This window comes from Haliaeetus albicilla, chromosome 7 (genome assembly GCF_947461875.1).
Source record: "Haliaeetus albicilla chromosome 7, bHalAlb1.1, whole genome shotgun sequence".
NCBI classification, from domain to species: Eukaryota; Metazoa; Chordata; class Aves; order Accipitriformes; family Accipitridae; genus Haliaeetus; species Haliaeetus albicilla.
Window position 1 is genome coordinate 1908969 of NC_091489.1, and position 15341 is coordinate 1924309.

The window sequence follows — 15341 nt, forward strand, 5'->3', positions numbered from 1 at the left end:
TCCCTGCTTTCCTTTTGGAAATGTTGAAAGCATGCTTCTAAATGGAATGAGGCATCACTGCTCTGCAGTCTTAGTTCACAGATCACTCTAATCATTCCTCCCACAGGCATGAGTGTGTGGAGGTTGGTTGGTTGTTTTTTCACCATGGCAAGACAATACCAAGTCTTTTAAATATATGTAGAGACTTCTTAAGAAACACATGAGGCTTTGCTGTCTGTTTTTCTTAGGACTTATTTGAAAAAAGAAGTTTCTCTCAATTCTTTCACAGCTAGTGAGATTATTTTAGCTGGTCCAAAAGTCCATTTCAGATTTGTAAATTGCTGGCCACTATAATAATGCTTTGCATGAAAAAGCTTATGGGGTACAATAAACAGCTCTGGCTTTGTTGCCTTGGAAGAACACAGTGTTTTCTCAGAATCATCTCTCCTCCTGATGCAGCACCAAAGATCACGTCTCCCTTTCAACCATGCTTCATGATTAAAAAAAAACACTGTCTGCCCCTAAGCTCCTAAGGGCTGCTCTCAAACAATATGCTGCGAGAATGATATGGGCACTGTAATACTTTTTCGTTAGGCTCCTGTTCACCAGCAGTCTGCTCCCTTTTCTGTTACGGAAACCAGTCCTGCTATGCCTGCATCTTCAGCCTCCCTTTGTTGGATGTTAGGGCTGCTTGATCACCCTTGTCATAGCCCTTCCCTCCAACCCATTTGCCATATGCTTGTTTGGTGCGTAGTTAGACTTTACGGTTTTAAAGCGCCAGTGCTTTGGTGTACCTTCACAGAACTGTGACACAGATGGAAGCCTGTAGTAATGCTGTAGGTGATACCTTCCTATAGTCAGTGCTAGCCAACAAGTATGCCCTAATTATCATTTATGTTAATAGATAAATTAAAAATCTCAGTTTATATTTAATACATCAATCTACAGAGCATTCTTGGACCATTTTTTAAACTATATTGGATGCAATATTCTATCCAACTGTGGTCCAGTCCAGGAGTTTGAAAGCTTGAGCGCAGAGTTTCTTTTGAGAATTTATTGGGCCAGATGTCTCTCTCGAAATGGCCTCGTTAACCAGCAGCTTCTTCCCTAGAGTAAAGTAGGTTTTGTTTGCTTAATGAAAATATATGGCTAAATTGTTTAAATTGTTTTTGTTTACAGATGTTCTCAAACAATGATGAAGCTGTGATCAACAAAAAACTTCCAAAAGAGCTGCTGCTTCGGTAAGCCATCTTTCACTTTGTAAGCTTGGAGGCTGTGTTGTGTATTGTTATTTGCAGCCAGTACTGATTTTGCTGGTATGCTCATAAATCATGAGCTTGGATTGGGTCACTTATAAAGCCATAGACAAACAGAAGCAGATCAAAGGTCTGCATCTGCAGCAGTTTATGCTAAATATTATTAGGTTTTGTTTTCTAAAATGCTAAATTAATTTGCTGGTTGCCTGTTTTGTAGATGGGAAGAACTATAGGACTAAACAAGTCCTTAATGAAAATAAATGGTAAGTATGGGCTAATGTGTAGAATAGGATTTTGCCTCTCTCTAAAATGTTCAATTTAAAAAAAAGTTAGTTCCTCTGCTCCATGGACACTTGAGTGGACTTTGTCCTGTTCCTCATCAATGAGACAGATGTTCAGCACCTGGCAGGATGGTCCTGTTGGCAAAGATCAAACAGATCAGGCTTTGTGGATCTTGGTAGACAACTCTGCCCTCTCCCTCTGCTGCCCTTCCGTATGCACACACGTATGTACCTTTTGAAATTTGCCTTCCCCTGTGCAAGAGTAGTGTGATGATGTGTGTGTGTGTGATTGTACCTCAGTTGTCACAGTTTGGCATCTTGAAGTAAAGTCGTGTTCGTCAGTGCTTTAAGCTGAGATGCTAGACTGTAAATGGTGAAGGCAATTGCAGGTGGCAGCTTGAATTATTAACACAAACAAAATTCTTACGCTGCAAAAAACTGTGTAGTACTGTCAACACTCAATGGCAATAAAAAGTCCGGGGAGAGGAGCTCTGACACAGGAAACTGCTTCTAGCTCACTTGTGGAATAAAATGAATAGGGGAAAAAAAAGTCTGACACTTTTTTTTTCTTTCGACTGCACTGTTTCCTCTGTTCTCTGTAATCTGATGCGGTTTCTTTTAGGCCAGTATTATTCATCCAAAAGCAAGATGTATGGCTTTTAGAGCCCTTCTTGCTAATAATGTGGGTATTTGATTTTTCAGCCTAGTATACAGGCAAATGATTGTCCATGCTGTACAGAGATTGCTGTGTAAAAATCAGCATCTGGTATGTGGAAGAGAGAAGAAATCTGCGGGAAGAGCAGGATGGAGTAACAAACACGATAGGATGCCCTAGTCCAGATGAGTTAGCACAGGTTTTTTGCAGATGACAGCAGTTGTCTTCACCCAGCACTTGCCCTGAACCATTGGCATGGATGTGTTGCAGCAAAAGGGGAATTTGAAGACTTGAGAAAAACGTCTCTCTGGATTTTCTGAGAGGGGGATTCTTTTTCTGATGGGAGCAAGTAGGTGCTGCTATTGCAGATGCAACAAAAATAGGATTTGCCCTTGTGGTAAGGTGACAAGACACAGGTAGGCTGGGGACAGATTGTGAAGAGCCACTGACATGTGAGGCAAGGAGTTCGTGTGGCATAGGGAAAGCAGGGAATTTGGTAGAGAAAAAAGGTCAGGGGGTGGAATTTAATTGACATTTTGCATGGACTTCAGGGGAAGAGGTGTGTGGTCACTGGGCTCCCAAGGAGCAGGACCTTGATTAGAGCATGGATGAGCTTTCTGGTAGATTGGTCAAAGTGGAATGATCCTGAGTGGGACCAATAAGCACATCTTGGTCCGTAGGAGGTAGCTGGTGTTGGGGAGCACTACCAGACAATTGGAGAAGGATTTGTGGTAAGTAGGAGGGAGGGTCCTGCACCAAGCAGGGAATTTTGTCAGTACAAGCCACAGTGGCTGATTTCTCAGCAGTACGCATGCTTCTGCCCTGCGGAAGTGTTTTGTCTTTTTGTGTCTTGATATCACTAATCATCCTAACCTGCTGTAGAACAGAGCAAGTGTTCAGGATTGTGTGGAACCTAGGAGAAATCAGGAGACTGAGTTTATAAATGTTAAAGTTCATAAGTAATGGTTTTGAGAGTTGGAATTCACTGTTAGCATACTGTGAAAATTAATTAGTGTGGATTGACAGTGCAGCCTTTGAAAGAGAAACTTGGATGCATTTATCTGCAGGAATCTCCCGTAAATGAGTGTCACTGTCTGCAAGACAAAGACTTGTGTGTTTAAGCAGTGCTACTGTGTAATGTCTTGTTCTCTGGTTTGTTCATTCTGCAGATGGCATTGGATGTCTCATGTATGTGGTTGCAAAGTGGAAAGCTGTACTTGAGCAAAATAAAGAGTAGGAGGATATAAAAGGGGTGAACAGCAGCCTTTGTCACACCCCAAGATACAGAAATGTGCAACTCCAGTAATGCTTTTGTCTGGGAGGATGGGGTGGAGGTGTAAAGTGCTCTGGAGGGTTGTCCTCAGAAATCTCTCTTTTAAACGTGTCTGATTCAGCTGTCCTGTCGTTCTGCCCTACCATGATGCTGGTAATGGTGATGTTTGTCTGGCATTTCCCTGAGAGCAGGACTCTAAAACAAAGCTGTCCTGCAGCACGTGGGTAGAGATCAGCTGATGGCTCACAAATCCTTGTCCCGATACTGCCGTACGTGCTTCAGCTTTGTCTCCTGCCAGCTGAGTTTCTAGGAGCTTACATCTTTATACATGAATATACCTTTTCACAGTTAAAAATGAGCCAAACCAGCAAAAAGCAGAATTCCGTTCACCATCCTCCTTCCTTTGCTGCTCCCAGCAGCTCTTTGGGCAGCATCTGGCTCGGTGACTCTGAACAGTGAATTTGTGGTCCATGTCGGCTCTGGCTGTAGTCATTTCCCCAGAAGAAGCATCATGTCCCTGTTTCCCTGTGCTGGCATTAATGATGCCCTGTTGAAAAGGTGCATTCATTCTTTGAGGGCTGCTTGCCAGTTGCTTTTTGTCCGCAAGCCAAGCCCCAACCACAAGCCTGGATTTTCTGTGGCAGTGGTGGTCTCTGCTGGTTTCCTGAAGAAGGTTTACTCTCAGCATGACATGGGGCTGCTAAACAGCTTATGCTTGGCAGGGTGAAGGGGCCTGGGCTGTGGGAGTTTGTCTTTTCCTTATTGGTTCATGGGCAGGTCAAGCAGTTTTCAATTCTCTCCTGGTGTAAGCAGCTTTTACTCCGTGCCACCTCCTGTTGCCTGCTTGCCCATTTTCAGCACATCCAGTCACCAGCACTGGCTTTGCCATCTGACCTTCAAGCCCCGTGTTGGTGTATTCCTTGGGATCTTGAGTTCTGCTTGGGACAAGGAAGCGACAGAGTGCGTGGGGGACCAGTGAGTTGGCAGCAAAGTTGTCGTTTCTCTCCTCCTGGCCAGCCCATCGGCATAAAATGAGTACAGAGCAAAATTTAACTTGAATAGTGAGTCACTGACATAAATTGGTGTTGATAATTTTAGAAGGCTAAAGGTCTAAGCTAGCTCACCTCAAAGCCCAGAGCATCCAGGGATTTCATTAGAGTCTTGACCCTAATCTAATTAGAGTGGCAGTGGGAAAGTGAGGAGTCTTAGAAAACCCTGAGTGGATTAAGAGGTTGAAACCTGAAAAATGCTCTAACTGCAATGTGTTTTTGCTAAATTGTCCAGTGCCAAACTGTTCAGGCGAAGTCCTGAATATAGGGAGTTACTTTGCAGTGAAACAATTCAATCTGCCGCAATACCAGACTTGTTTTAATTCCGTTTGGAATACTCAGTCTGCCTTCACCTATGATCACTGTTTGATGATAAAGTTATTGGTGTGGCTTATATTCTTACTGTCAACTCTGAAGAGTAAAAAGACCAATGTAAGAGTACAGCAGTCAACTGTGAGCAACACAGAAATCATCTGTGTTGGATGTGAGAATAAACATCCCAGTTATGTGCCTTTTGATCTATTAAGGCAGAATTGGGAAAACCATTATTCAAGTAGTACTGTTCAACCTGCTGCTACTTACTCTTCTCTGCTCTCTTCCACCAGATAAACGGAATCTGACTGGGGCAGCAGGTATTTTCTCTAAGGGTTTGGTGCTTTGGAACAATTCCAGGAGGAATTGTCCCTCTGTTACTGAGAGAGGGTCTGGAGCTGAGTAGCTAAGTTGCATCCAAATTTCCTGTCAGCCCAGTATGTTTCCTCGTTGTCAAGTCCAATTTTAATTGAGCCATAGGGTAACAGCAAGAATGCGTATTATTTCAAGTGAACATATAGATTACCTTTGCTTTATTTTATAGTGTGCAGATTGCTGAAAAGAGACCCAGCATTTATGACCCATGCTGTACTCCTGTGGGAAGATGATGACTGCTCAGTCATGGCTTAGCCACATGGGCAGCTTGTTTGTGGGTTTTTGGGTTTGTTTGTTTTTTCTTTTTTAATGTTCCCCAGCAGCTCCTTGGAGAAGAAAAAACCCATCCTCAGGGCTGCATTAGAAAACTTAGCTTGGGTCATTGTGCCTGCAAGACTTTAACTGTGTTCCTGCTGATCTCTCCAGTTCATGTGAAGGGTTGTAGTTTGAGCCAATTCTGAAATGACCAAAATGTGCAACAGAGTAGTGATTGCTGCTGAGAGTAATTTTTGCAGTCTGATTCTGCTGAGTCATTGGCCAATATTCTTGAACAAATGCAAGAGCAGCTCGGAAAACACTGAAAAATGCTCTTAAGCTTTTCAGGGCCAAAGTCTCTGAGTTAGACATGGGAACTCCTGGCAAAGCTCAGCAATGTTAACCTCAGAGGTGAGAGGGGCAAGTGTTTTGCTGCGTTGACATCCCCTTTTACTGTGTGGGTAGACTGGGAAGGGAGGAGCAGGAAGTAGAAAAGAATTTGGCCAAGACCTAATAGCCCTGATAGAGGGATGAGATGGTTATTAATAGCCTGGGATTTCCATGGAGAAAGCAATTTTAATGAAAATATAGAAAGCTTGACCTAACCACTGTTCCCATGGAGGTTGATATTTTTTTGCTCCTACAATGGGAATCTAGGGTAAAAGGAAGAATTTTCCCTAGCTTCTATCATTTCCTCAGGCTTTCCTTGTATTGTTGTACATTGACATTGTGCTAAATAAATCCTCAGTGCTCACATACATGCATGAATAAATGACATTTAATTCAAGGGGAAGACTTGTCTATAAGCAGTGAGAATGGAAATGCTACTGAAATCCAGAAATGGGTTCCCAAAACAGTGTAACAGTAAAGTGCATGTTAGCTCTTTTCCAGCCCTTCTAACTGTGTATGTCTCAGCATGTCACTGCAAATTTTGTCTCATGATGAGATGCATAAGGAACAGATGAGAAGTATCTTGAACCAAACTCCTTGAATCTGTGAGTATCTTTGGGCAGTATAGAAACACAGAAGAGCATGTGGCTGTTTATTCTGCCATATCCTGACTTAACTGAACCTTTGACTGTTAAGCTACATGATACCTGTAAGCATCTGTGTTTTCATAATAGTCTGCATTCATCCTGTCAGTAACGTCCTTTTCCACCAACATTGAGGTTTCTAAAGTGCTTTTTATAAACCTGTTGTTCCAGAAAGCTTGATCATGCGATTGTTGTATCATATTGTATCATCTGAGCCTTGCTTGTGTCCTCTCCTAAAATTTGAAAATCCATGATTTGCTATGGGTATATAGCTATATACAAATATGTGGGGGTCTGTGAAGGTGTGTGGCACGCATTAACGTGCATACAAAACTTGGTGTCAGTAGCAAAAGCCTGGATAACCCCTCATAGTTTATCAGTGATGCACATGATGTTTGTTCATTGTTCTCAACACCTTTTCATCCAGCTTTATCAGCATCTGTGCTATTTATTGAAATGTGTCCCTTGTACTTATCTGGGGAGATGAGTACATCATACAGCTTTCTTGTTTTTATATGAGAGTTTCAGTAACATGTTGGTACAGGGTGTTTGTTAAGTTTGTAAGTCACACAAAAAGAACACGTTGCCAGCAACATCTTCTCATTTCTGAGTCTCTTCCAGCACAGGCAGGTCTGCTGAGAATATAGAAAAGCTTACATATGCCCCCCAAGCCTGCAGTATTGTGGAGAGATGACTCAAGTGTTGCAAGTATCCAAATGATTGTTAATCTGGGTGTACACTGTTCTCTCTTGAGAAAGTCTGGAGATTTCTGGAGCAGTGGAGTTTTGTTTGTTCTCAGAATTTCTCCTGGACAGCCATACTTTATCTGACAAGAGTATTTTATAAAATAGTGTGCAGCATTGGAACAAAATTGCTTGCCCCATACCTTTAACACTTGCATCTGATAACATTTGCCTTCTCTTTCTGGTGCAAGTTTAAAATATTAAAACATATGTGCAAGTGTTTTCTTGTAGTCGAACACTTGTATTACCTTTGCAAAAACATTTCATCCTATGGTTTTATAATTGCTATCAAAGAGAACGAGACCTTACTGTCTTTCTGCTGTCCACTTGACGACCTCTGTTTTGTGGCATATGGTTGTTTGAATACCTATAAACCATAAAATAACCATATTGATATATTGGTACGGATTTGGGAGCTTTAAATGGGCTTGGTACTTCCTTTATTCACAGATAGGGATGTATATGCCCAAGATAAAAGCATGGATGTCTTAGCCCAGTATAGCATTGCAAAGTATTACTGTCTAATTCCTTTATCCCAGTAAATAGGACAGCAACACCAGGGTGTTGGCCTGAAGACTTGGGTGTGCCCTGGCAGAGGAATGACATACCACAGAGGAGTGACCGCATCAGCTTAATCCTAAATGTGTCTCTCCTAGACACTGTACTGACACAACTGAACAAATCATCTGGCTGTGCAAGTTGCTTTGCAGTGTTGCAGAGCAAAATACTCCTCCTACCTCTGTGTTAACAACACTTCATATTTAGCACAGCTGTGTGAAAAAGAAGACATAATCCATGCACCAAAATCAGGCTGTTGTGTTGCTTTGGTCTATTAACTGCTAATTATTACACTTCTACTTTTGGAGAGCTGTTGCTAAAGATGATGTTTTTATTGAACAGAGAGGCACTGGGCACAGCGATGCTCCTGTGTCGAACAGGAGCCAAAACAGCCCAGCGTGACTGTTTTGCCATATCCTGACTTAACTGAATGTTTGACTGTTAAGCTACACGATACCTGTAAGCATCTGTTTTGATAAATAATCATTCAGTTTACTGTCAGTAAATACTACAAGGTGTGAGATTAATATTTCATAGTGGCTCAGTATCTGTGTTTTGCTTTCGTTTGTTAACTGCTAGGTCTGCGCTTCTTTTCACAGTTCAGCTTTCAACTGAATTACAAAGAAGTTTTGCTGTCTCCAGTCTTTTTTTTTTTTCCTTTGTTTTCCATGTTCTCTTTATTGGTTATCTACATTTAAAACAAAGTATCTTTTATTTCTGTTACAGAATTTTCTCTTTCCTGGATGTGGTCACTCTGTGTCGTTGTGCTCAAGTTTCCAGGGTAAGAACCTTCTTCCTTGCTGGTGGATTTTAACAGTTGATTTGGATTTGGGTCATAGTCCTCTCCCTCCAGCCTTCCCTAGCATGTCAAACTGGGAGGATTTGTACCAGGGGGCTTTGTGCAACTCAACTATTGTTATTTAGTGTACCGTATTAATGCTGCAATACCAGAAACTTCTGATGGCACCAGTGAAGGGGGACTTAAAACTTGAATACCATTTTGCTGGTATCCCAAGCCCTGAGCAGGTTACAAAGGGGAGGTGGCTGACTTTTTCCCCAAGAACTCTCCAGTCAGCCTGGGTTTGTACAGGAGCCCTGCACTGATGAAAATACCAAACTTGGATGAGTCTAAAATGGCATCTTGTGTTTTTTGGTGGAGATATAGAAATTTTGATTCATAAAGATGCTGCATGGTCAATGAAGGTTTACTTTCCTACTTGGATATATTTGAAGTAAGCATGGAAGAAAAATGAGTGTCCTGTTTTGTTTAGGGTTGTTTTTTTCCTGAAGTAGCTCATAGTTGTGTGAGCTTCAGCTAATTAAATCCATCTTGCATTATTCGCTTGGGAAGATTCCTCTGACTGCAGGTCCAGTTATCTAGAGCTACCAGATTTGTTCAGATACTTTATCCTGCCAGTATCTAATAAGACACACAGAGGAAGCATCACCACAGCAAAAGTGGAAAGTTGGTTACAGGGGAAGGTGTTTATAGTGGTGTGTTCACTGTACTGGCAGAGCTGGTGCTGAGTGACGCATGTACAAAACTGATCAATCTTGGGTTCAAACTTGAACCAGAACTTGTTTCATTATTCAGAGTACCTAAGAATAAAAAAAGACTATGCTTAAACATTTTTAATTGCATTTAAAAATATCCTATGTGATGCCTAGGTATTACGGTTATCATCCCGTGTTCTCTGAGTAACACAGGTCTTCTAGTGAAAGATCTTTCAGCTGAAATTCACTGTTCCAGCAGAACAATATTGACCAAAATGGGCTGTCAAAGATACTTCCCAATGTCAAGGTGTAATCCCATTTTTTGTCACTTGTTGCTGCTTACACAGTTCACAGGGCATCAGAGAACATATTGTAAAGGACTAAAGTATCTGCACAGAGCTACAGAGAGGCTGTGTGTAATGTTCCCTACATCACACATTAAAATATGCTGTGTTATAACTTGCATCCCCTGATGCGTTTCTTTTCCACTGGAGCTCTTACTTTTCTCATGGCAATAACTAGATCTCAAAACAAATATCAGCAATAAGACTTAAAATGCAGAAAATCAATTAATACTTACAGTTCTGTCGGCTGTTCTAAGTCTATACGTGGCTTGCACAAGAACTAGTATATTGTGATGGAGATGTAGTTTAAAATGTGCCTATATATGTGCACTCTTTCATAATGATGGACTCATGGTTATTAAGAGATCTAGTCGTTTACTTTGATTATATAATTAAAACTTTAAGTATAGTACTGTGTTGACAACCTTTTTGATTCATTAAGGGCAGAATTATTAACTTTCAGTTCCTGGTTCTCATTTGTAGCATGAACCCTATGAGGTTTGTTTGTTTGTTTAAAAAAAAAACAAACCAAACGCATAAGTCCGAGGTAGTAAACACTGTCACCCTGGCAGTGGTGCGTAGTTCTCAGGTAAGAGCTGGATGCTTTATCTGGACAAGCTTATAAAGCTTTGAATTTCTCCATCTGTGGGACGCAGCACCTCATGCACCTAGCTGTGGAACTGCCTTGAACACCTCTTTCTGCTGGAGGCAAGAGAGAAGGTGTGCAAGATGACAGCCTCGTCCATCGCTTACGGGATCTCACCGCCTAGTCCTCCATCCCAGCACCACCGAGTCCTCACGCCCTCAGACTAGCTTCGCTTCTCTTGTCAGTGTAGATGCCAGTTGTAGGGTCACCTTTGAGACTCGCCCGTGTCCTGGTATCCTTCATCTTCGTGTTGGTCCTGCTAGCATCCCCTTAAGGCATTGTTTTAGCTGGCGATGCTGCAGAGGGGATTAGATTCCAGCCAGGACTGTGAAGATGCCCGCATTCCACCGCTGTCTCCTGTCCCGGGCTCAGCATCTACACCTCCCATGGGAGCAGAAGTGGCCGGGGCACCACGGGCTTGCCTGTTTTGGGGACTTGCGAAGAGTGTGCCATGTAGGTGAGGGGACTCTTGTCCGAGCAAGTGATTCTGGTAACTGCACAGTTTTCCTTGTTGGCTGTAATTACTTGTTGCTTTTGCATCTGAGACAGAATGTTGTTTCTAAAAGGAGCAAACTGTAACTAGGTCCCCACTGGCATTTTTTTTCATATTAACAACACATTTACATTTTTTCCCCCGATAAAGGCATGGAATGTTCTGGCCCTGGATGGCAGTAACTGGCAGCGAATTGACCTGTTTGATTTCCAGAGGGATATTGAGGTATAATTAAGTGACATACAAACCCATTTTTCTTGTTAAAATGTAATTACAGCCTAGAATGGATTAATACTCCCAGTGTAACCCTTTTTACCTTCCCTGGAGATAGAAATCATTAATTTCAGTTCTTCTTAGCTTCAGGGAGTCTTTAAAGTCTTGGCAATCCATTCAGCTTTTGAAAATGGACAGAATTATATATCTGTATCAAGACTTAAAGGTAGTAATAGAAGGAAAGTATTTTTGTGTGTGTTCTGAAAACAGAAATAAGTAGAATAGGTATGTTCTTGTGGAAAACTACTGCTTCTGTACAGCAGAATTTAGGCTACTTTTCCTTTCACTCAAAGAAACGTTAATGTAGCACTGACTTAGACCATTAAGACTGAATGTCTTCTGAAACATGGCCTGCAATATGTCTATCCTTTCCTGTCTAATATAAAAAATTGAAATGTAAGCAAAGGTGATTAAGGGGAATGAGGTCAAAATTGTTCTGAAAAGATGCAGCTTTGGAAATGCTTCACTGTAGCTGTTCTAAATCTGTTAGATGTGGACTACTTGACACTCATAGCAATGGATGCCGCTGTTGTGCTGTTCTTAAAACTAAAATTGCATTAATCAGGAAAAGGGATGAGAAAAAAACCCCACCCTTAAGTTTCTTACCAGAATGTTATATCCTCTTCAAAACATGTTGGAGGAGGGAGATAGGGAGTATATCATTTTAACTCATTATAGACAGAGGCGTAAACCAGATGATGACTGAAGGTTCACACCTTGTGGGAACTGGTTGGAAATAAACACATTACTTGTGGAGGAAAGAGTTAAAATAATCTCTTTCTGGCAGCTGTGTATCTAAGCAGCTGAGGTGCACTGATAAAGGAACAGGCCTCTGATACTGTGACTTCTGTGTGCTTGCAGGGGTCTAAGTGGCCTGAGACTTCTTGAAGGAAGTAAATGGTGTGATTTTTGTTCTTCAAAATAAATACTTTATCTCTTAACATGGCTTGAAAGTTCTGGACCCATATAATTATTTACTTTCATAGAGGTAGAGCAAAGTTATCAGTGGTGCCTGGTCTATGGAGGTAGCAGGAGACGTGGACAGAGCGTCTCAGCCTTGCTGCTGTCGTTGGTCTGTGTAGGAGGGAGGGAGGCAGGAGTGCTGCAAATATACACGAGGCTTTTCTCATTCTTGAGTGGTTTTTCCATGGTTTTAATGTCTCTTTGTTCTCTAACACCACTCTATACATCAAACACATGTTCTTGCATAAGCATGGACTTCCCCTTTTAAAACAAAATGCTTGAATATGTTGTACCTAACCTAAAAGTACCTGCTTGATTTTCTGATGTCCTAAATGTTGTTTGCTGTAAGGAATGTAAATCCATCAGTTGATGTAAATTCCATATATTATATAAACGTGTTTGAATCCTCTAGTTCAAGCATGTGAATTCATAGGCTTGCTAGAGGAATTGCAAAAACACACGGATTGTTTCAGATTCTCCGGCCCTTCTACACGGACGTGCAGGTCGAGCTTCAGTCCTCTGGCAGCCTTCAGCCAGGGCAGCGCTTCAGCAGCGCACAGCGGCTGTAGAGCTGCTCCCATAGCCCCCGAAAGCAAGCGGCCAGATGTCACCAGAAGCTCGTGCAGAGATCTAGTTAAGCTGGTGTCCCTTTTCTGATTGTGGTATTACGTTGTACCGAGCCTGATGCTTGATATTTCTTTTGGACTGGAAAAAGAGTATAGAAGAATATCTTCATCATTATAGAGGTCTTAAATGCCAACTAGTACTTGGAAGAACCAAGGAATATTCCTGTTCTGTGATGAACAGCCACGTAGACTATAGTAGAGGAGAAGGTTTTTTGAATTTCTGGACACTGATACAAATATTCTCTCAATGATTTTTGCACTTCATTCACAGTGAGAAATAGCTGGGTAAATGCTAGCTTGTATTGGGGTCTTTGGAAGCTTCCATTGATTACAAATTTGAAATTTAAAAAACCATTTTTCTAGAGCTCTTGAACACAAATGTTTGAATCCCTTTTTCTGTGAGAATAAAACTCATGGGCTGGTTCTGCCTCATCTCTATTTTGAACAGAAATTTAAGTATATCCATTTATGGTACATTGACTGTACTTTTTTGTAAATCTTACTGCCCATGTTGTAGCAATGGCATTGCTTCTTTCACCTTTCTTGGTAGTCTGTATCGATGTCCTGGAGCTCTGAACTGGAGGAAATTCCTCAGTCATTAGCCTGAGTGGCTGTAGGTAATTGTTCCTTGTCTCTCCATCTTCAGAAGCTGAATACTTCTCCCTCTCCCTGCCTTAGATTATTATCATGGCATTTTTGTTTTCTTAGCACTGTTTTACCTAGAATAACAAACTGTTGTTAACCTGCAAAATTTTGAATTCAACTTCTTGAATCATCAAGTGACTTTTGGATTTTAACGTAGTCCTTTCTGTCTCCGACAGGGCCGCGTAGTTGAGAATATTTCTAAAAGATGTGGGGGCTTCTTGCGGAAGTTAAGCCTGCGTGGCTGTCAAGGCGTGGGAGACAATGCATTAAGGTAGTGGTATGGCTTCTTTCTGCTCTTAAATGTGATGTTAAGAATTATTCTGTTTCTACAACCACAGAGGATTGGAATAATTTATGAACACTTTGGAACTGAGATCTTTAGCCTGTGTGTCTAACTTAAAACATCGAGAGCAGTAACATATAAGCCTTTTTAACTTATCATTTTTTAACTTCACACAGTAGCCATTTTTCTCAATTCTCATTAAAATAGTGCCAGCTGCTGCTATAGGCTAAGTAGTAATTGGCACTGAATTACAAGCTTTTGCCTTCAGGCTGGGAATTCCCAAGGCAAGATACGGGGCAACATAAATTATTTATTTTATTTATTTACTACTTTATTTTGTTTGAGACAATTTTGTAAAATTGTATCTGATATGTTACAGTTAAAACAAACACTGTAAAACATCTGGAAGGCTATTGCCTGGAAAATACTGTGTTTTCCCTTTCCTTTAATAAAGGACATTTGCACAGAACTGCAGAAATATTGAAGTATTGAACCTAAATGGCTGTACCAAGATCACAGATGCGTGAGTAAAATTCTTTTCTCTGTTTGCCCTGTCATCCCCTTTTCTGTGTGTACCATGTTACATTCTCCATCCCTTATTTTTTAAGGGAAGGCCAGGCTTGTGCATGTGGTAGATAACACAATGTATGTCATGTGTAATGTATATGACTCGGAATAAATCTATTGCATGAGTGTGTCTTGTATGCTCTCTTTCAGTACATGTACCAGCCTCAGTAAGTTCTGCTCTAAACTCAGGCACCTTGATTTGGCTTCCTGCACTTCCATAACCAACCTGTCTCTGAAAGCACTGAGGTAGGAGTCAACAACATTGACTTTTGCCGATTGATTCCAGATAGTGTGACCCACCATTGCCCCATGTGTCTCATGTGCCTTGGAGGAGACTGACGTGGGCTGAGGAGTAACTGTGACTAGAATTCAGGCATTCCCCAGCAGAGCTCAACATTCACATGTTGTGCCTCCTAGTTTGCCGAGACAGAGGAGGAGGACTCAGTAAAAGCTGCCCTCGACCTTGTTTGTATCTGTCCTGATGGTTATTAGCAGTAGAAGAAGAATTCTATTCTATTAAAGTCTTGGAGGAGGCATTTTGGGGGAGACAAAAATCTTAGTTTGCCTTTTTAAAATACTTGTTTACTAACAGTCAACTTCTTCACTGTAAGTGTACCATTGTGTACTTAGCAATTGTTTACATAGCTAGAAGGTGAACACCAGCATGTGACTATTTGTCTTTTTAAACTGCTTAGGAGACATATAACTGCTTAAATCTGCTAAATGGAATTGCCAAGTAATCTAGAAAAGGAAGGGACAGACAGACATTGGTGGGAAGATATTGGGACAGAGAACGAGGCAAAAAAAACACTAAAGGTAACAATAGAGGCCAAGCTATTAAAAAAAAAAAAATCAAGTGATATACCAGTGGAATAAAAGAAAATACAGGAAAGCTGTATCATGGGGAAAAAAGTTCTGGAGGGTGAATCTAGACACCAGAAGAAAACACTGATTTGAAAGAATAAATGAATGATTAAATTATTTTTGTAGCTACATTAAAATACTTTGAGCCTGGTTTTTCCTTCCCTTGAGGGTCTTCATCCTTGTCTCTAATTTCACATGGTCAAATTTGTATTCCAGCTATCTTAAATATATGGTAGCATGTATATCTCTTCCTAATTACAAATTACACTTGAGTGTTACTCCTACTGGCAAATGCAAAGTTACACCTGGAAAGTTTGAAGCAGCATGGCAGAAATCAACCCTATTTTTCGCTTTCCTTGAGGGTGGTTTGGTT

At 41.2% G+C, this 15341-nt stretch overlaps 1 protein-coding gene across 10 annotated transcripts in view; it reads left to right on the forward strand.

The window, feature by feature from the left end:
- Window positions 1-15341, forward strand: part of FBXL20 (F-box and leucine rich repeat protein 20) — a 44099-nt gene that overhangs the window by 16003 nt on the left and 12755 nt on the right. For 8 of the 10 annotated variants that reach the window (XM_069786406.1, XM_069786405.1, XM_069786409.1 and 5 more), the window contains 6 exons: window positions 1159-1220; window positions 8497-8551; window positions 10898-10972; window positions 13431-13525; window positions 13992-14060; window positions 14255-14350. In XM_069786406.1, coding sequence (XP_069642507.1) covers window positions 1159-1220; window positions 8497-8551; window positions 10898-10972; window positions 13431-13525; window positions 13992-14060; window positions 14255-14350 — 452 coding nt within the window. The remainder of the gene's footprint in view (window positions 1-1158; window positions 1221-8496; window positions 8552-10897; window positions 10973-13430; window positions 13526-13991; window positions 14061-14254; window positions 14351-15341) is intronic. The other 2 variants (XM_069786410.1, XM_069786401.1) reach the window with 1 other exon arrangement.